This window comes from Asparagus officinalis, chromosome 7 (genome assembly GCF_001876935.1).
Source record: "Asparagus officinalis chromosome 7, Aspof.V1, whole genome shotgun sequence".
Lineage (NCBI taxonomy): Eukaryota > Viridiplantae > Streptophyta > Magnoliopsida > Asparagales > Asparagaceae > Asparagus > Asparagus officinalis.
The window spans coordinates 142,681,374-142,703,707 of record NC_033800.1 but is presented as its reverse complement, the minus strand read 5'-3'; the positions used below and the strand labels follow the sequence as shown (position 1 = coordinate 142,703,707).

Here is a 22,334-nt window from a genome sequence, read left to right as displayed (position 1 = left end):
CGCGTTTGACTGGTCCGACGTGGACACGTGGGGCCCGCACATCCTTGACCGCGTGCTGCCCGTGCTTTGCAAGGGTTTTTGATAAAAACCCGAACTGTAATAATTTTATCCTGACACCCACACAACAATTCACAACAAACTATAAAAAAAAAAAAAGAAACTTTATTGAAAAAAATTAAAAACTGATAGAAAACTAAATAAATATGGTAAAAAAATGATACCATGGGATGTTTTGGGTTTAAGAATGATTTAGAACCTGGATGAGTTGAGAAATAAATTAGGTGAAACTTTGGGTTTGGAAATAAAAAACCTACAGGCTGGGACTTTGACTCGATTCGGGCAGCGGGCAACATTTCTGGGCAGCTAAAGCTTCAGTACTCCAGCGATTTTTTTTTCTCACTAAAAAAAAAAAAAAAAAAAAAAAATAATAGAGAAAAAGTTAGCTAGAAAAAAAATCCCGCATTTCACCGATAAAGGGGGAGAAAGTGGAGAAATTCGTCGAATCTTCATCTTGAGCCACTCTCGAATCCCTAATCATTCAATCTCTGCTGACGTTGGAGTCCGATTCCGATCCCGATCGAATCATTCGCTTTCTGGTAAAAAAACAGTGGAGGATTTGAGGTTGTTGCTAGGATTTGTAGAATTAGGGTTCTAGTTGCTGGAATCGTATGGATCTGAGATTTTTTTAGCTGAAGAAGTTGCTGTAATGGATCGAGAAGTCATTGTGCCTTGGTTTTTGTGGTTGATCTTGGTCTTCAATCCTTTAGCTAGGGTTCTTGCTAACACCGAAGGTAAGCTCAGATTTTGTTAAGATGTTCGATTTTTTTTTATGCTAAATGTTTAAATTTGTTTCCCCATTTCGATTTGTTTGACTGAAATTAGTTGATTTTTTTGCTAAATTCTTTACTAAATTTGGTAGCTTCTGGGTTTAAAGGATAGACTGTGTTGGGTTATTTAATTGGGAAGGTGGGGCTTAGGATTTGAGACTGGTGCGAGGCAATGCTGATATTTGCTATTTTGGTTCAAAAGAGGATTGTACAAAGCTTTTATTTGGTTCGTTTTCTTATCATAGTTTCAGCAAATTCTGTGGACCACATTGTACTGTTCGGTGCAAATAAGTTGAAGGCATCATTAAGTGATTCTATTAGTACAAATATGTGATTCTGGGTTATCGAGGCATTGCATTAATCATTAGCTTGAATTAATTGGCGGGGAATGGAGCTTCAGTTTTGGTCGATACTAGCCTGACATCTATATATAGTGATGTTAACGACCAAGGAATAGTGGAGAAATGTTTGCTTGCTAACTATTGCTGCCTGCTGGATTACTAAATTGGTTATAGGAGCTCGATCTAGTTAACAAAATGCAATGAAATCTCCTAGAGAATTCTTCATGCAACATTTTGATTGGTGTTTCCATGTTATGTTATATATGCTGACTGAGTGACTGAACATTCTTATCTCCTTTGAGTTAACTATCTCTTGTGTAAATGTAACTAATTTCTTCAATCGCCTCCTCCCATCAGAAAAGGAAAACTCCATCTGGTTGTTTACTGATGGATGTATGCAAAATTTCTTGTTTTATTTGGTATTTCACATGTTCTTCCTACCATTTGCTAAAGTATTCTGACCTCTGATAGTATTCTGCTTCTGTACCAACAGGTGATGCATTGCACAGTTTACGGACCAGCTTAACTGATCCTAATAATGTGTTGCAGAGTTGGGATCCAACACTGGTCAATCCATGCACATGGTTTCACGTCACATGCAATAATGACAACAGTGTTATTAGAGTGTAAGTGGATGGTTTCAGTGTAACTTGTGTATCTTTATGCTTATATATGATTACGTGACTGTATTTTCTATTATCTTTTTCTTTTTTTCAGCGATCTTGGAAATGCACAGTTATCGGGCACTCTGGTTCCCCAACTCGGACAACTTAGAAATTTGCAATACCTGTGAGTGTCCCGTTTGTTGTAGTAAATAGTAAATTGCCAAATACTGATTTCTTATGTAGCATTTTAAGAAGGTGATTATTTCATGTATTTATTGTTACATAGTGATTTTGAAATGTATCCTTCAATAAGAAAAAGTATAGAAAACCCGTGTCAATGAAACACATGTTATCCAATTTTCTCTCGGCCTTTTCTAGTGAATATTGATTTTTGAATCTAAAAAGTAATCAATAAATTTCTCAGATTGCAAATCTACTCCTGATACTTATTTTGAAACTTCAATAGTACGACTCATGTAAATAGTATTTGGACCTACATTGTTCCTTACAAACATGAGAAGTTATACGATACAGGCAAATATGCCCGTTCATATGGTGCCTGGATACTCCTGCTTTAAACTGTATACGTATTTCCTGCAAACTATTAAATATACAACAGCATAACAATATGATTAAAAATTTATTAGCAAAAATGCTTATTTAGAAGATTATCTGATAAAAATGCTTTATATGTTACAAATATAATTGGAACTTCAAAAACCACAGAGTTTGAGAAACATCTCGGATTAGTCATTGATGGTCTTTAGAATGGACCTCTGAAAACAATTATCATGAAAGTCCATTTACAGGAATCTTGCAGCACAGTTCTGAAATAACACTAATAATTTCCTGTCATATTCATCCTTAGCTACACTTTAAATCCCATACGAATAGGTCATGAAACAAAAGTATTAGATATATCTGATCAGAGCTGTCTAGACCAAGTTATCAACATCCAAAATATGTAATGTTATTAGATGAGACATAGGGCATCACTGAACCTTTAATCAAGACAAAACTTCAATACCTCTCTATGTATTCTTTAAGTAGTTTGCAGAAAGCAACACAGGCTACATAATAAGTAATTACTCTTCAGCCAATTTGCAGTCTAGCTATATCAGGAAGTTTAATGAAAGTGGGTACCTTCCCTTTTCTCAGTGTAGATTTCGTTAGAACTTAACCTTCAACCATTACGGTTTTATGCATCTTAGTTGTGCATAGCATAGTTCAGTAATGGTTTTCTCTGAACCAACAATTGAAGTTCTCTTTGCTGTAAATCTCACATTGGTAACTTTTCCAACAATTTTCTGTTACAGGGAACTCTATAGTAACAACATTAGCGGGATAATTCCTAGTGACCTGGGTAATCTGACGAACCTAGTGAGTTTGGATCTGTACTTGAACAGTTTCACGGGCCAGATACCTGACACTCTGGGGAAACTCACAAATCTTCGTTTTCTGTATGATAACTCCTAAACCTTTTTTTCTTGTATTTACTTTATTTCTTTTTTGCATTTACTATCTACTCAACATGTTGAAACGTAAAGTGGCACAAATTTTGGTATCCTTTGTTTTCTTTTTTCTTATTGCTGCTGCATCTTGCATCTAAGCATTTATTGCAGTTGCCATTTCACGAGTGACTCTTACAGCTTATGAACTCCTATCACAGTTAACTCGACCATTGGTTTTCACTGGAGCAAACATACCTGTTATTTGCTAAGGAGTGCCCATGTATGATGTAACTGACATAACATGAATTTCTTTGATGGTAATCTTGCTCTATTTTCTCTTTTTCTGGTAACAAAAGGTTTCTAGGAGATGATGAACTATTGCAGGAGTGGTATTTTATCTTTGGTATTATACATGCTTTGGCTTTTCTATATGGAGAACTTACAGATACGTGAATAGAAACAATGTTTCACACTGCACAGCATTAAATACATATGCTTGCTATATGGTGGAGCAGAAATGAAACAAAAAGTAGGAACAAAGAGAGATGTAAGGTCTATAATCTTACATATGCTTGTGAGTGAGAGTGATGGATACTGAATTTAGAACCTATCGGAAAGGAGGTTTCTCTGGCAGTATAGATTCAAGTTTGATTGCAAAATCTTACCTTTAAAAAACAAATGAAATTGTTAGTAGCTTTTGACCTTAGAAACTTTCTTTTTTGCAACTTTTCCCCTTATTCAATTACATTTTTTGTCCTTACTTTTAGTATATTTCTGAGAAACTGTTGTCCATGTACTAATTGTATCTTCACTGCAAATTCTGTGTAAGGATAGTCGGCTAAACAATAACAGTTTGTCGGGTAACATTCCGCAATCATTAACAAATATTAGCGCGCTACAAGTTCTGTAAGTTTCTTTACATCATTCCGTGTCAATTAATTCTTTGTTAATAAACGTGCAGGGATCTGTCAAACAACAACTTGTCAGGGGAGGTTCCATCAAATGGATCCTTTTCATTATTTACCCCTATCAGGTGCCTTTCTTATGATTTTTATTGATGGTTCGGCAATTGTGTTTTTCCATACTTTATGGGACGTTTCCTAAATATGGTTGCTTATTTGGCAGTTTTGCTAATAACCCTCTTCTGTGTGGCCCTGGTACAACAAAACCTTGTCCTGGAGCACCTCCATTTTCTCCACCACCACCATTTGTTCCTCCAGCACCACCAACATCTACAGGTACTGTTTTGCTTTCCTTTCTGTGGTTGGGACAATCAGGGGAAATCAGGGCAATTTCTTTCCCGACCAATATCACCTGTAATTCTCCACTTATTCGTCAGACACATTACATCCTTTATTTGAATCGTTGTATTTCAAGCATCAAACTCAAAGGTTGTGTTCCTGAATGAAGCATTTTTGTGCTAACCCTAGTCACCCTACTGTTTTTGTTTTAAGCTTGGTCTTTCTATGATCATTCAAACTTGGTCTTTCTATGACCAACCCTCTGTCATGCAGAAGCTTGGGTAGCTTTGGTTGTGGATAGCCACAGATTGAAACTTTATTAAGATCCAAAACTCTGATTCAAAAGATCTTATTCAAGTATTCTTTTTTGAATCTGACTGACTAGCTTGAAATGTATCCAACCAACTGAAAGTGAGTTATGGTTGATTTAAGCTCATAAGCTTATCTTAGAAAAGAGCTAAGTTGGCTGTGAAATGTTTCAAATCAAAAATTAAGAGGGCATCATGTCATGTTGATGGTACATATAGAAAATCCAAAAGTTTATATGCTTCAATTTTGAATTGGCAAAATATGACTGGATTTAGTGACTGTTGCATGTAATGTCAAAAGGAAGTGGCACCTCTAGTACCGGAGCAATTGCTGGTGGAGTTGCTGCAGGTGCTGCTCTATTATTTGCTGCACCTGCTATTGGCTTTGCATGGTGGCGTCGCCGTAAGCCTCAAGAATACTTCTTTGATGTCCCTGGTGAGTATACATTAGAAAGCTGGTGCCATTTTACTCCATATATTGGTTAATTCAGGTGGAATCTAAATTTGTTTGGCCTTACCTCTTGTAGCTGAAGAAGATCCAGAAGTTCATCTGGGCCAGCTTAAAAGGTTTTCTCTACGAGAGCTGCAAGTTGCCACTGATGGTTTTAGCAACAAGAACATTTTGGGAAGAGGTGGGTTTGGAAAGGTCTATAAGGGGAGGCTTGCTGATGGTTCTTTGGTTGCCGTAAAGAGGTTAAAAGAAGAGCGCACACCAGGTGGAGAGCTTCAGTTTCAGACAGAAGTTGAGATGATCAGTATGGCTGTGCATAGAAACCTTCTTCGGCTTCGGGGGTTCTGCATGACACCCACAGAAAGGCTGCTTGTATATCCTTACATGGCTAATGGAAGTGTTGCTTCATGTTTAAGAGGTGATTATCCTTGCTCGAATTTCAAATATTACTTAATAACATAGCCATGACCCAGTTCAGCTGTTATAGAATGCAGTACATTAAGACTGAAAAGCCAATGTTTATAACAGTATATTTCATTTCGTGATATGCCTCAAGTTGCATATGATTTTTTTAAGATATTCATCTTATGTTTTTTGAATGTGTTGTTTGCTTATATTTTTGACAGTCACAAGAGAAATCCTTCCATTCTTTCCTTTGCATCTATTCTTTGGATTTTTCCTAGGCCAGGGGAAATTTGGGTTTTTTGTTTGTTTGTTTGTTTTTTTTTTTTTTTTGCTAGCCAGGAATTTGAAACAAAACATGACTACTGCCAGTTGATTGCGAATAACTGTCGGTCCTTTAATCAAGGTTTCCTGCTGTAGACCTGTGCCATTTAAATTGATGCCATTTTCAGTGGAGCAGATTAGAACAACTACCGTATATGAGTTTGCTGGTGGTGATCTTAGATTTGTAAATGATAATATACTTGGTCTCCACTTGAGGGTCCAATCCACGTCTGATTCTTGAGCCAAGGCAGGTGCTATCTTTGCTAAAGTTTGATCAATTACGTCAATGTAAACTAGCAACAGCCTATTTTAGTCGTCAGAATAGTCTTTGATTTGTGTGAAATCAAAATGGGACAAACTGCATCTCGTCTAGGTTCAAATTATACTCCAAACCAAATAATTCTGTACTACCGTTAACATTTTCCACCTTCACCTTTGCACCAGCCCTAAGATTAAGATTAAACTAACTTATAACAATTTGATCTAACTGGAGTGGTGTGGATTAGAATCTTATCTTAAATCCTAAATGCTATTTAGCTGAGTTTTGGCATATTATGCAACAAATTAACCACGTGAAACAGTATCTATATTTGCATAGTTGACCTAGTTTTAACCGATTCACTTCTTCGTCAAACCACAATCTAGCTCGTGCATATTGACTTGTGTTGCGTTCCTGACTAGGTTACTCAGACATGGCATTTTGGATGCCATGTCCGTGTTCGACACGTAGGCACTGTTTTGGATGCCGTGTCGTGTCGGACACAGATTCTCCATGGACACACCATGGACATGTGTGGTTCAAAGCAAAATCTAATTTCCCTATTACTTAAACCGTAAACTAGTATCTTTGGTAATGTTGGGTTCAAAACCAATTGGTTTTTTAGCCCAAAAACTGAAACCCATTAAATATTTGAAAAATACCCATTGTATTATCCCATGTGATCAAAACTAAACTTTTGTTGTTAAAACTTATTCTTAGTTTGATTTAACTTGATTCTTAATTATTATAGATAATAGAAAGAAACATACAAATGTCATAGGTATTCTAATTTAATAGTCGATTTAATGTAAATTATATGTGTATGTGTGTGTATATATATGGGCAAAATGGCCAGATTGGTATATTTTCTAGAGGCTTGGTGACAAGTTGGTATATTTTTTTTAAGTTTTGTCAGATTGGTATAAATTTTCAACTCCGGCGCCATATAGGCCTTTAGTTTGGCCGGAGTTAATTTTTCGGCCATTATTCTCATGCGACAGCTCACGTGACTCCGACGTGACCTTTACGTGGATTCCAGCGTGGCGATATTTAGCGGGAATAAGTGAGCGGTTTGTCTAGAAAATCGCAGAAGAGCAGTAATTCACTCTCATTCTTTAATTTCCCTCTCTTCCCCAATTACAGAAGAAAATCGTAGAACCCTAGAGCGTAACGATCCCCAAATTGCAGACGATCGAAGTTCAAGGCTTCCATCTACTTCATCGTCTTTGGCGCAGAGCAAAAGGTGAGTGGAAATTTCATATTTTTGAAACTAATACATGGAAATTTGACGGGTTTATTGTAAATTAGGGTTTTTTGATGGGTTTAGTGAGGAGTTAGGGTTTTTATTGTGATATTGCAGATGAGTGTCCAAATATTGGTTAAAATCAGACATGGAGGAAGTTTTCCGATGGGTTGGGTTGAAGATTATATTGGTGGTAGATTTGATGTTAGGTTTATAGACAAAGAGGATCTGAGCATAGAAAGACTGATGAATAAAATTAGTGCAATTGGGTATAACAATGTCAACGGTTTGTTCTACTGTGTTCCTGGTGTAGGGGTTGCAAATGGTGGATTAAGGTCTCTAAGTGATGAATGTTCCTTCATTGAAATGCTAGAACATGCAGAAAGGGTGAAGGCAATTGAAATCTATGTTGAACATGGCATTGATCAACCTGCAGAAGTTATTATGGAAGATTGTAATGTGCTGTTGTTGGAAGGTGTGCAAGAAGATATGCAAATGCCAAAAGCGACCACTCCTAAAAAGAAGGGGACAGTAGCAGGACTCAGGAGATCAACACCCAGGAGAGCCACTGCTAGTGCCAATGAGAAACGAACACCCAAGAAAGCAACACCCAAGAGGAAGGTAACATATCCTTCAACCTCCAGGAAGAAACTAACACCCAGGAGGGCAACCAAGTTGTCAACCTCCAGCAATGTTACATTAAACGCTGGGCGTTCCTGGGCGCCGGACTTGGCGCCCAGCGCTTAGACGCCTAGGCGGGCGCCTAAGCGGTTTCTGGGCGGTTTTTTTCTTCTGGGCGGTTTTTCTTTTTTTAATTGTGATACTTGAAGTTGAAGATAAATATATATACTCAATCAACAATGCATAAATACAAAAATACCAACACATATGCTATCCAAACTGTACTTTCAAGGAAAACACGATAAACACTGTTAATTTTTTAACGACTAAGTAAAAGTTTTCCATAAAAGAAATTCTCAAGAAACAAATACATAAAAACTGAAAAAATGCACTGTGTATAGACTACAAGGAAAACACGGTAAACACCAAAACCATTCACTGATTTGAGCAACAGTATTAATAATTTAATATTAATAACGCTATTAATGTTAAACCAAAGGTCATCTATGAAATGATGAATAAAATAAGCAAATAACGCTATTAATGTTAAACCAAAGGTCATCTATGAAATGATGAATAAAATAAGCAAATAACGCTATTAATGTTAAACCAAAGGTCATCTATGAAATGATGAATAAAATAAGCAAATAACGCTATTAATGTTAAACCAAAGGTCATCTCTGAAATGGGTTTAATTAGTCCTTTATCTTGTTACAGTGATGAAGCGGACTCCTAAGGGCTTCGACGCGTTTGATCTTCAATGAGGAAGAGAACGGAGGTTGAAGACGAGCTTTGACGAGTTCGACGAGTTCGAGCTTCAACGAATTCGAGCTTCGACAGAGGTGAAGATGAGATCGAAGACGAGTTCGAGCTTTGACGAGTTCGACGAGTTCGAGCTTCAACGAATTCGAGCTTCGACAGAGGTGAAGATGAGATCGAAGACGAGTTCGAGCTTTGACGAGTTCGACGAGTTCGAGCTTCAACGAATTCGAGCTTCGACAGAGGTGAAGATGAGATCGAAGACGAGTTCGAACCAAGTTGTCAACCTCCAGTGAAACCCTGCCACAACAAGAAGCATTATTTTCAGCCTCTTTAGATGATCAGTGTAGTGCACAACAGCAGGCAAGTCCATCTAGTGATAGTGACGACTCTGTGGAGGATGAGAATTACAGAATGGATCCTAGGGAGGCATTTGCAGATGATGACTTTGATGAAGATGAACTATTTGATGAGTTTAGCAATAATGGCAAAGGAAAAGAAGGAAGAATGTGCAAAAGAAAGAGGATGACAGTGCCTACAGTGAATGTGGAGGGCAATGAGAGTGTGCCTGAACCAAATAATGAACCTAGGAAGCCAGTGAATGTGGAGGGCAATGAGAGTGTGCTTGAACCAGGCCAGGAAGATAGGGAGACAGTGAATGTGGAGGGCAATGAGAGTGTGCTTGAACCAGGCCAGGAAGATAGGGAGGCAGTGAATGAGGTTCACGGTGCTCACAGTGATGATTCCTTTCAAGCTGCTATATGTAATGAAGACGAGAAACTGAATGAGATTAGGTAATGCAATAGGGAGAATCTAAGTCAAGAGATGGGCCACATTGCTTTAAACTCTGGTGCAGTACTGGGAAATGGTGTTGATGCAGGTAACTCCTTTCAATTTAATACTGTCAGACCCTCTCGAGTGGTTAATGCTAATGTACCAACATCACCCCATGAAGGAGTGCATTCAAGAGCTGACAACACAGTTGATGAACCTGGGCCATCAACCACTGAACCACAACAACAGTCATGGTCAGAATTTTTTACAAATTATGATGGTGGATATGAATCAGATCCTAGATCAAGTGGTGATGAAGGTCCCATAATGACAAGTGATGAGGATGAAACTCTTGTCCAAAGTTTACAAAAAAAGGCAGCAAAGGTCAAGTATTCATTTTTTAATGAAGAAGTTGACATAAAAAATATTAAATTAACAGTAGGATTGAAGTTCACGTCAAGGGAAATATTAAAAGAAGCAATATTGAATTACTCCATACAACAACACTATGACATTGTTTATGGAAAAAATGATAAGAGGCAGTTGAATGTGAATTGTGCACTCTGTCATTGGCAGGTAAATGCTACACCATGTCGTGATGATGCTAGTGCTTGGAAAATCAATAGTATGCACCATAGGCTAATCACTGAAGGTTGGCTTGCAGGAAAATTTATTGACAACTTTCTGAGGGATCCTAAGTTCAAGCCCAGAGACATGAAAGCAGAAATACAAAAACAATATGAGATCATAGTGGATTTAAGGAAATGTAGGAGGGCAAAGAGTAGGGCTTTGAATGCAATAGATGGTTTGTTTAAGAAGCAATATGGCTTGTTAAAGGCATACATGAGAGAGCTCTTAAGGAGTAATGATGTAAGTACATGCATTCTGAAGGTCACAGATCAAAGTGACTCATCAGAATCAGGAGTCTCTCAAAGATTCTACGTGTGCTTTGCAGGTAAAGTAAATGTGTTTGTTAGAAAATTTTGAAGTTTTATCAAAGCTTGTATGTGCAGGTTTTTTAGGCCATACTGAATTCATTCATGTGTTCTCAGCCATGAAAAGGGGGTTCGCCAACAATTGTAGACCTATATTTGGACTTGATGGGTGCTTTCTTAAACATGCAAGGGGGTTCGCCAACAATTGTAGACCTATATTTGGACTTGATGGGTGCTTTCTTAAACATGCATGTGGTGGGCAATTGTTAAGTGCCGTGGGGAGTTGGACTTGATGGGTGCTTTCTTAAACATGCATGTGGTGGGCAATTGTTAAGTGCCGTGGGGAGAGACGACAATAATCAGATGTGGCCAATTACGTGGGCTGTTGTGGAGGCTGAAACAAGGAGCTCTTGAGAATGGTTTATGAGAATCTTATCCAATGATCTCAACATGGGAGAGGAAGAGGGATTGACAGTAATTTCAGACCAACAAAAGGTAAGGATCAATTTCATGTCATATTCAATTTAATCTCTATCTGGGCTACATATTTACATATTTGGGTATGTTTTTTTGTTTAACCAGGGTTTAGTTCCAGCTATACATGAAGTTTGGCCCCAAGTGGAGCATAGACAATGTGCAAGACACATTTATTCCAATTGGAGGAAAACACATACTGGAAGAACTCTTCAAAAACAATTTTGGTATTGTGTGAAGGCAACCTCCATGGGGGATTTTGCAAGAGAGGCTGGCAAACTCAAGGATTACTCTCAAAAGGCATACGACGACTTCATGACAAGGGATCCTCACACCTTCTGTAAGTCCCATTTTAAATGTCATAGCCAATGTGACAGTGTCGACGACAATATGTCTGAAACCTTCAACTCATTCATCCTTCTTGCAAGATACAAGCCAATAATTTTTATGCTAGAAGACATTAGACTTGCCATGATGGATAGGATGCAGTTAAAAAGGAAGTTGATTACACAATTTGTGGGTGGGATTGCACCTAGGATAAGCAAGAAAATCAAAGAGGGATATCAAGAACAATTGCACTGTCAAACACGTTGGTCGGGAACAAATGACTACAGTGGATTTGAGATACATCACAGAGGGATTGGCCATGAGGTTAACTTGGGTGAAAATACCTGTTCTTGTAGGGTTTGGGACTTGACTGGAATTCCATGTTGTCATGCCATTATTGCAATATTGTTCATGAGAAAGAATCTAGAAGATTTTGTTGCTCATTGGTACAAAAGTGAAGCTTACAAAAATGCTTATGAGAGCTTGTTAAACCCTGTGGCTCATTGGTACAAAAGTGAAGCTTACAAAAATGCTTATGAGAGCTTGTTAAACCCTGTGCAAGGTACCAAATTTTGGGACCTTCAACAGGAGGGATCTGTGTTGCCTCCTCACAGTATTAGGAAGCCAATGGGGAGGCCCAAACATGCTAGAAGGAGGGACCCTTCAGAAGGTCCAAGAAATCAATTTAAGACATCAAGGCAAGGTGTGCAAGGACGATGCACCCATTGTGAATCAAGTGAACATACACGGAGAAAGTGCCCCACTGCACCACCAAGGCAACAAGCTACACAAGTAAGCTATTTTTTTTGCAGCTGTATTTTGTGTTCATTAAACAACTTAAGCCTTACCTGATCCATCTTGAAGGAATCACAAGGAACAAGAGTTGATGAAGGACAATCTCAAGTGAGGAAAAAGGGGAGACCAAAGGGAAGCTTGAACAAAATTAGATGTGATGACATGCCTCTAATCAATGCTCCAACGCCAGCATCCATTATCCTTGGCAGAAGAAGCAAAGCTCCAACAACCAGCGCTGAGGCAGGAAGAGGTAGAGGAGGGGGGTGGAGAGGGAGAGGAAGAGGAAGAGGGAGAGGGAGAGGTGGTGCTGGTCAATTACGGATGCCAGAAGGGTTTGGTTTGTGGCAAGGACCATAAGGAGAAATGGCATTTAGAGCACCTGGTGATAGTCAAGTAAATGTGATACATTTGACACCTAATGCTCCATCCTCATAGACTGCACCCTCTCAGGAATGAGAGTGTAATTAACTGCAATAGATAACCAGCTTCTGAGATATTTTGGGACAAAGTTGTTCATGTCTGGTTAATGTTATTTTGGCACAAAGTTGTTACTGTCTGGTTATTGTATTTTGGGAACAAAGTTGTTATACATTATTTTGTGTTTAGTGTGTTGATCAGTTCTATCTGGGCATGTTCTATTTAGTATTTTGTGTTATGTTATGTGATAAAGTTCTGTAACTTACATGCATTTGGTATTTTGTGTTTTGTTGCGTGTCACAGTAGTTTCCAAGCAATGTTCTACCTAATACATTTGGTATTCTGGATGTTCATTTGTTTGGCATGTTTAAAATTTATATGTCTACTTCATGCCAATCCCTTTATTGACATCATTGAACCAGGTCATGTGCAATATGGGTCCAACAGGTACAATTGAATTCATGTCATTGAACCAGGTCATGTACATTTGGTTATACAAGTCATTGCACCAGTTCATGTGCATTCATGCCTGTATATAACAATCAAGAAAGTTCATTTATTCATGCACAATCAACAACACACATTAGGAGTTCAATTTACCAATCTGTCAAAATACTATGCTTTATTCACATCACAACCACTTTCATATTACAACCATCTTCACATTACAACATACAGAATTAAACAGAGTGTAAACATTCCTAATAACAAAATAAACTTAATCCTTTTTTCTTCTGCAACATTTTCCTGCAATTCTAATCTTTCTTTCATCATTTTCTGCACTTCTTCCAAACAAGAACCAGCCTCGTGTTGAGACAATTCGACATCCTCTTTAAGCTTGTAAATGTCCTCATTGCATCCTCTTAGCTGATTTTCACACATTTGAAGTAACTCCTCCTTCAACAGCAACGTATTCCTCAAATCATTGATCTCCTCTCTTAGAAGTGGAAACAATTGACATCCAACACTACACATTGGTTTGTCAATCCATTCCCAAATGCCACAACCACCAGCCTATCATTACTCAAAAATCAAAGGAGACTATGATCAAGTGAGATGCGCAAAAAAGTCCAACTTCTAAGTAAAAACTACAGTTGATTACTGTAACAAATGAGGAAGTAAATTTAACTTACATGCTGATTGCGACATTTGTAGAACCTCCGTCCTGGATTTTCATCAGTCATAGAAGTAAAATATTCGCAATCCAAACCACAATTATAAACCTTCACCCCAGATTGCTTTGCTAGATCATTCCACTGTCGTATAGCTTTTATTCCATTGAACCCTTGCCTGCTTCTTCCAATGCTCGTGCTTGACACTGATCTTGAGCGACAGCTTGAAGATGACGAATCCATCACTAATTTAACTCCCACTGAACCTAACCCTGACCCTAGGAGGAAGAAGAAGATGGAGTAAGAAGAAGAAGATGGAGTAAGAAGGAGGAAGAAGAAGATGGAAGCCCTATTCGGAGATATAAACCTCCCTTTTGTCGAAATTTATTCATCCCAACTACCTGTCACGCTGGAATCCACGTAAAGGCCACGTCGGAGTCACGTGAGCTGTCGCGTGAGAATAATGGCCGGAAAATTGACTCCGGTCAAACTTAAGGCCTATATGACGCCGGAGTTGAAAATTTATACCAATCTGACAAAACTTAAAAAAAATATACCAACTTGTCACCAAGCCTCTAGAAAATATACCAATCTGGCCATTTTGCTGTATATATATGTATAGCCGTGCCCCGTATCCTACATTTACAAATTTGCCATGTCGTGTCTGTAACTGTGTCAATGTACGTGCTACCTAGGTTCCCGATCTGGATCTAAAATTGATGATCTAAGATATAAAAGAAGAGAACTAATTGCTTATTGATTCCATTAGTTCTTCTGTTGTGTTTGTAGTAGTTGAATCTAAGATATAAAAGAAGAGAACTAATTGCTTATTGATTCCATGAGTTATTCTGTTGTATTTGTAGTAGTTATCACTTTCTCAATAGACCTGAGAAATAGTTTAGGGAGATACATTAGGACTTTAAAGTTGAAGTTTGAACTTTAATTTTAAACTTGAAGTGTGAAATAAGTTTAGGGAAATACAACATGACTTTAAAGTTGAAGTTGAACTCTGACGGATTACTGCAAATTAGAATTTTAATGGTATCTTTTAATTGAAGTATCTTGCTTTCTATTTTTTTCAAGAAGACGAGAGTTTCTTGCATGGTAATCTTGGTTTTACATTATATGTATGTCTTTTCTACATCCATATGAAAAAGAACAATACGTCCATAAACATGAAAATCATCAAAGGAGTGCTGCCAAGTGGATCATCATGCCAGTTAAGATCCTGTTTAAGCTTACTCTGATACTTTGTACAGTTAAAAGTAGTAACTGTGTGCCCATATTTGTAACACGAACCAAAACATACCACAAGCCTGATAACACTGGGTCACCATATATTCGGTTGTTTACATTGTATAAATATTTCAGAATTATACTATTTTTAGTTGATGCCATTTCTTCAATCTTGATGTGCCAAATAATCTGAACAAGTTATATCTGGTCTTGAGGATTTCGATGTTCTCAATTGTTGATTGTATGGTTAAAGCAAATTAAATTTGCAGAAGAGTCGGTACTGATTCCTGCGCATTTCTCTAAAAGCTTTGAGATCATATTGTGTTTCTCATGTAGAGCGCCCTCCAAATGAACCACCACTTGATTGGCCTACTCGAAGACGGATTGCATTGGGATCTGCCCGGGGGCTTTCCTACTTGCATGATCATTGTGATCCAAAGATTATTCACCGTGATGTCAAAGCCGCAAATATTTTATTAGATGAAGAGTTTGAGGCAGTTGTAGGTGACTTTGGCTTGGCTAAACTCATGGACTACAAGGATACCCATGTAACAACTGCTGTTCGTGGTACAATCGGGCACATAGCTCCAGAATATCTATCCACAGGGAAGTCTTCCGAGAAGACTGATGTCTTTGGGTATGGAATCATGCTTTTGGAGCTCATTACGGGGCAAAGGGCATTTGATCTTGCTCGCCTTGCAAATGATGATGATGTTATGTTGCTTGACTGGGTATGTTCTTGTCTCTCATTTTTACTTTTGGTTACTGTATGTTACCTGCGAATGATGATGATATGTTATGTTGCTTGACTGGGTATGTTCTTCTCTCATTCTTACTTTTGGTTAATGTATGTTACCTGCATTTATTTAGGGTGATGTTCTCTTTTTCTTCTGACCATTTGCATAAGAGTACCCAGGATGAGATAAAACACAGAAATAAAGATTCGAACGAAATGGAACATTTTTTACCTTCCAACTTTGACAGGAGATTTACCGACTTTAGAGAGAAGTGCAGATGTGGATTTCTTACTATATATTGTTTCTGATAACTAAGAAAGCGAAAGTAGTAGCTTGATTCATTTTACTTTTGTGTACTCTTAAAGCATTTAATTTAAGAATCAAAGCTAGCATCTTTTAGATCTGTCAATAATACAGGCAATTTTTAGGTGGGTTTTTTCTCTGGGACATTCAAATTTTGAGGTATAAATTAGACAAGTTTAGTGGGAAATGGTCAAATGTCCAAATCAGTTTATTAGAGTCTGAATCTTCAATCTTTAAAGAAGTAGTTGCACCATGATGTGTTTAAGGCTAAGTGATGCCATGACAAACATGATTTTTAACTATAATCGCAAGTTGTATTTATACAACTATGACTGGGGAAACTTGCACATCTCTGAACGAAAATATAGAATTCATGTAATTAGTAGTCAAATCTTCTTGAAAGTTTCATGTCCAAGCACTGAGTCACCAAGATTCTTTAAAGTTGGCAAAACTCATAGAATAGACTCCACCCTGTCAGTTACCCTGTCAGTTATAACTACAATTTATGAAGTATTTAATAATGAATAATTGCAGATAAGACCCCTTATACTATCACCCGATTGCGGATAGACTCATCCAATTTTCTTGACTCTTTTACCCTCAGATAGAGAATTCTTTTATTTTTTATTTTTTTGACAAATAGACCTCCTGAGGGAAAATAGTCAAATAATTTCACCCAAAGAATAGAAAAGGTTGATTAAGCTTACCCTTCCACTAGCTGATTGATGGATGATCGATCTTCTGCTATAGAAAATTGATATTAGGTGTCCCATCTTGACAGAGAAGCCATGAATGTATTACAATTAGTAGCTTCCTCGATGTATCACCTCTTAACGACTTGCCACCAACGTCAAGCTCAGACATGGGTATTCAGAATATGTGAAGGGTTAAAACCACATGGTAGCGAGCATGTATAAGATTTGATATTGTTTGAAGACTGATGTTTTACAAAAATTTATACTTATAGTCTGGCTTATTTATATATATATATATATATATATATATATATATATATATATATATATATATATATATATATATAGTATATATATAGAGAAGAGAGGACTGGCAAGAAGAGAGAGAGAGAGAGAAATGATGGAGTATGCTTGGTACAAGCCACAAATCATTGTGCGTTGGCTAGGGATGTGATCACATCCTCATCCACTGTCACTACCATGTGCAATTTGTTCCCATAATTTGTAAAATGAGTGGGATGAGGATTTGACACCTCACTACCAAGCACAACTTTGTTTGGTGCTTCGGTACTCAAGCCATACCCATATTTACTCACTATATATTATATATATATTATATATATATATATATATCTAATATATATATGTATAACATATATATATATATATATATATATATATATATATAAATATCTGAATTAATCCCTCAAATCATTGAAATTGCTCAGGTCCTCCGATTCCTATATCTTGCTACTGCTATTCTTGACTGGAGGGATTAATTTGAAATAAATTATAAGAATTGGGGAACCTAATAGCAATTTCAATGATTTGAGGTACTAAATTTTGAGACAGTTTCAAAAAAATTGCGGAACCTAATAGCAATATGATGAATGATGTGGGGGGACAAATTTCAAAATATTAAAGATTTAAGAGACTAATGTCAAAAGGCCCTTTATAGTTTTTGCTCAGAACTTCTACCATTGACAAATACTATCAGCTTACTGAGAAAATTGCTGTGTGATTGAAGTGCGCAGACTTTGGCATGTGTGCAAGACCTGTCTCATACACTGGTCACCACTGTCTCATAACTGTGTAAGTTTTCTGAACCCTTACGACTTTTTCTTTACAGGTGAAAGGACTGCTGAAAGAGAAGCAACTGGAAAAATTAGTAGACCCTGATCTACAAAAGAACTATATTGAGGCTGAAGTAGAATCACTCATCCAAGTTGCTTTGCTCTGCACACAAGGCTCCCCCGGGGAGCGCCCAAAGATGTCGGAAGTCGTACGAATGCTCGAAGGCGATGGCCTTGCCGAGAGGTGGGAGGAATGGCAAAAGGTCGAGGTGGTTCGTCAAGATTTCGACATGGCCCAGCATCACCCTGGATGGGTTCTTGACTCTACTGAGAACCTTCAGGCCGAGATGCTATCTGGCCCGAGATGAAAACCAAGATTCGCAATTTGTTATTAAGTTCGAGTTTTTGTGTATATGAAGCTAAGGTGGGGTTTGATGTATTGGTCTTCGGAAATGTGTATGTGATATTGTTGATTAAATTTTTTTTTTGGGGGCAAGTTATTCAGACCATGATGAAAGGCTCAATTGTAACAATTCTATTTAGTTTAAAGGTTTGTGGGGGAACAAATCTTAGATAGATGGATAGAGGTTTGTATTGTATACTCTTGCGGTTGTGGAACACGCGGTTAGCCCATTGAAGTATGCTATTTACAAATGACTAAATGTATTTTAAATTGGTTATTTACCCTTTTCAGCCCTTTTGCAGCCTGAAGCATCTACTCATGCGCTTAAAATATCTTGTGAGCTATTTATCTGTTCTATTACCCTTTATAATACCGCACGCCTGTTTGAGTGCTTTGTGTTCTGTCATCTTTGATAGCGGTATGACTGCTTTTGACTGGTTTCAGATTCTCAAAATAGAAAATTCTTACAAATAGTTACGCGGATCACTAAATATTGTTTCATTCGGTGGGTCCATAATTCAAGCGAATAGTACCGTTCATGAGTTTCATGGAACAAAGAGATGTTAATGATGTAAACAATAAGTTATCAGATCTGTAGTGCGTTTAAGTATTTGCAGGGGCGGGTACAGAAATGTGGTCACTGGGGTGTGGGGGGGTAATTCTAATGATAGAATATGTACACAAACACACACACAAACAGAACGCAGTCAATAGAAGTATCTTATTAACGACTGAGGATGACTATATTATTTCATTTCAACTACTTCCGTACTACGAGAGAGAAAAGTGTGGGGGTCCAATCTCTCAAACTTTTTTTTTATTTCAGAATTAATGACCGATCAAACGTGCTGTACTTTTCCTTCTCGTAGTGTGAGAGCGGTTTAGAAAAGCATGGTGTAATTATGACCATCTTTACTAATATTACTAGCAATTGTTCTTCTTGTTTTCATATTCTGTTAAAATTATATGATTTTTTCCCCGTTGTCTATGCTCTTAAAGATTTCTCTTTTAATACAAGTAACAGAGCTATCATTCAACCAATCATCTTTTATGCGGTGGGAAATTTGGGCAGTCAGTCCATTTTGCTAAGAAAAAAAGGGAGCAAAGATTGTAGGTATCGGGATATGATATGATGCGGAGTTTGGGGATTAGTGTTAGAATTAATATAAAACTATAATCCTTGATCCTCATCATAACTTCGGAGTTTTGGTGTAATGGTTAGATGAAAGCAACCCAGGTTCAAAAGCCGCCGGCCACGAATTAAATGCGGATTTTCTAAAAATTAATACCGCTACGTGAGTCCAGGTTTCGACCCATAAAAAAAAGGACCCTCGACCTGCGGGGGCATGTTAGAATTAATATAAAACTATAATCATCATAACTTCGGAGTTTTGATCTAATGATTAGAGGAACTAAATTTAAAAATTAGTTCACGCGTTACAAGAGTTAAGATTACTTGAATTGAGGATGTATAACTGAGACTATGGAAGCAATTATTAAATTAATTTTCAATAATTGATCATTGATGTCTAGGCAGGGGACCTGTACCCAAAGGTTCTCTGCTTGCTGTATGAAGCGACACGAATTCATTTTTGGCAAATACACGCGCCACGCCAAGGTACGTATTGAAAATATCTCTATAATGTATGCTAGTCGGGCCCAAAATCGTTGTCGTTTTCACTAGCGTGTACGAACTACAAATAAAAATACTCGGCACGCATCGTCTTTTAAGCTATATAAATAGACTATTGGGTGCGTTTGACAACTTTTTAAAATGTGTCCAGTTTTCTCATTTGGACGAAATTCTGTTTGGGTGAAACTAGGCCAAGTCTGACCCAGTTTTTAGAATGCTAATTTTGATCTTTAAATTTGTTTTGTTTTGGACCACCTCCCCCCTTTGTTCCAAAACAAAACTAGTTTCGTTTAAAACAGGTCCGAGACTAGCTAGCCTCGGTCCAACTTTAGGACATTTGCCAAACACGCCCTATGGTGCAAAATCAAGATAACCTTCACATATGCGTGTGAGGGGTAGTAGTACCGCATATGCATGCTCATGAGATGTGTATGATTGAAACGAGGGCGAATTAATTGCGCATGACTCCACTTCAACTACGCCTTCAATTGCACTAAACACCCTTGAACTCGTTTATTAGCACTTGCTCATCCTGAATTTCATATGGAAGAGGGGTGTAACTCGCAATTCGACTTACGTACTAAACTCTGGCAATCGGCAATTCAGGGGTGCCATGTGCTCTAGTAAATTAGTGGAGGTGTGTTAAGCACAGCTGAAGGTATCGAGAAGGGATGGGATTTATGTGCAATTTATCCAACTAAAACATTGCAATGCAATGTGTAGAAAAGCTAATATATATATAGTAACTGCCTTCGAGTAATGACAAATACACAGAAAAGTAATTAGCATCGTATATTATCGTATATCTTCCTCACGATCCACACTTAAGAGAAAGCTTAATTAAACACAATTTGAAAAATGCCAAGTTATGTGTCCCCCCCCCCCCTATAATGCGAAGAGCAAAACACATTAATTATTAACACAAGTTTGGGTGATGAAGATTCGTACGGCCCCCAACCTTCAAAACCATACCCGTTGTACCTTCTCGAACGCCAGATACCACCACGTGATCTCTTGGCTTTAGAAAACCTTGCACATCTCGTTCTCACTAAAAGCCAATCGTTTTCTCTGAAAAAGTATTTTAAAAGAAAACGAAGCAGTGTACCTTAACGTTTTGTTTGGGAGTTTACTAAGGGGCTGTTTGGTTGTTGTTGGTAAAGTTGCGTATTTATGACACAACTTGAAAAGTTGTTGTCCACCTCATCAATTTCACTTGTATATTTTTCTTTGTTTGTTTTTGATTCCATTGGAATCATAAATTGCTTGTTTGGTTTGCAAATGTAACTTTAATTGTTTGTTTAGAAAGTGTAAAAAGTGGTCCCTACTCAAATGATCATATTGGTTAGAATTATTTTTATTATTTTTTCTGACTTCAATGTCAGCTTTCTCCTAAAATCATGCATTTTTTTTTATGAAATCACTTTACAAGCCACATCAGCATATGAAATCACTTTACATTATTTTCACAACTACAAACAAACAATTGAAAGTGATGAAAGCTGACATTGGGACCCACTTTTTTACACTTTCCATCCTTTTACATGGTAAAAACATACAACCAAACAGCCCCTAAGAGAAAGGGACGGAAAGTTAAATAATGGAAAGGAAATGTAGGGGATGGAGGTGAAAAGATAAAATGTTGTTTGGGGGTTTAGTAGGGGGTAACGGAAGTAAATTTGTTTTACCTTGCTTAGGAGTTCTAATAAGGAGGTGGGGAAGTGAAGTGAATATGTATAAAGTTGCATAAATACCCTTACATATTGGATGAGAGTATATCTTAGCCATTAATTTTAATGTCACAAGGGTATACTTGTCTTATCACATTGTAAAGTTTTACACACTTTTTCATTCCATCCTCTGCCACCCAAATTGGAGCTAGAGGAGGAAAATAGAAGGAAAACTAAACTTCCATTCCATCCTCTTAACCCCTCAAAAAAAACTCCCAAACAATCATCATCGCAGACTCGGTTATAAAAAAAAAAGTTGACCCTCCCTAACCGGCTAAAATTTCCTTCTTTCTTGTGCACGTACTCTTTAACAAAGTCCTACATCTTAAATATATGAGATCTTGAGGACTTAGTGAAAATAGTTTAAAATTTGGAGACCAATATATATGAGGAAAATCTTTTTCTCTCTCTCTCTCTCTCTTTTACATTGTAACAATTATGTTAACTTAAAAGGTTTGTGATGGATGTTTCTTAGATAGATGTATCTAGAGAATTAGTAGTTACACTTTTCAGCCCTTTCATCGTCCACTTGTGTGTTTAAAATATCCTGTCAGCTAATTGTTTGTTCTCCTGCCTTCATAGTACAATACATTTTTGACTGCTTTCTATCCTCTGTGATAGATGAAAGTCTTTTCTTATTTGTAGAGGAGATGTGACGCAGCGCGAAAGTAGTAGCCTCGAAACAAGGACAATCTTCGAATCCACGAAGTAAATATTGAAGAAAAAATAAAATTTTATTAATTAAAAGTTATGTCTTTAGGGCTTACAAGACTCTACTTAAATTGAAAAAAGAATAAGACTTCTACAATTACTCAAACTCCTACAAGGACTCAAACTTTATCAAAAATGGTAAAAAAATTC

At 37.4% G+C, this 22,334-nt stretch overlaps 2 protein-coding genes across 2 annotated transcripts; both read left to right on the top strand.

The window, feature by feature from the left end:
* LOC109848213 (LRR receptor kinase BAK1-like) lies at positions 417-18,390 on the top strand. The gene is made up of 11 exons (XM_020417607.1): positions 417-791; positions 1,662-1,794; positions 1,886-1,957; positions 3,090-3,233; positions 4,059-4,130; positions 4,186-4,257; positions 4,350-4,462; positions 5,075-5,209; positions 5,301-5,642; positions 15,239-15,633; positions 17,767-18,390. The coding sequence occupies exons 1-11, from the start codon at positions 707-709 to the stop codon at positions 18,076-18,078; spliced, it is 1,875 nt and encodes a 624-aa protein (XP_020273196.1). The 5' UTR covers positions 417-706; the 3' UTR covers positions 18,079-18,390.
* Positions 10,290-11,818, top strand: LOC109848215. The gene is made up of 3 exons (XM_020417610.1): positions 10,290-10,561; positions 10,659-10,724; positions 10,852-11,818. The coding sequence occupies exons 1-3, from the start codon at positions 10,321-10,323 to the stop codon at positions 10,953-10,955; spliced, it is 411 nt and encodes a 136-aa protein (XP_020273199.1). The 5' UTR covers positions 10,290-10,320; the 3' UTR covers positions 10,956-11,818.

Coding starts and splice junctions, on each gene's coding strand:
- LOC109848213 (XM_020417607.1), top strand. CDS start 707: ATGGATCGAGAAGTCATTGTGCCTTGGTTTTTGTGGTTGATCTTGGTC. Junction 792..1,661: donor GGTTCTTGCTAACACCGAAG/GTAAGCTCAGAT, acceptor CTGTACCAACAG/GTGATGCATTGCACAGTTTA. Junction 15,634..17,766: donor ATGTTATGTTGCTTGACTGG/GTATGTTCTTGT, acceptor TTTTCTTTACAG/GTGAAAGGACTGCTGAAAGA.
- LOC109848215 (XM_020417610.1), top strand. CDS start 10,321: ATGAAAGCAGAAATACAAAAACAATATGAGATCATAGTGGATTTAAGG. Junction 10,562..10,658: donor ATTCTACGTGTGCTTTGCAG/GTAAAGTAAATG, acceptor ATGTGTTCTCAG/CCATGAAAAGGGGGTTCGCC. Junction 10,725..10,851: donor TGATGGGTGCTTTCTTAAAC/ATGCAAGGGGGT, acceptor GCTTTCTTAAAC/ATGCATGTGGTGGGCAATTG.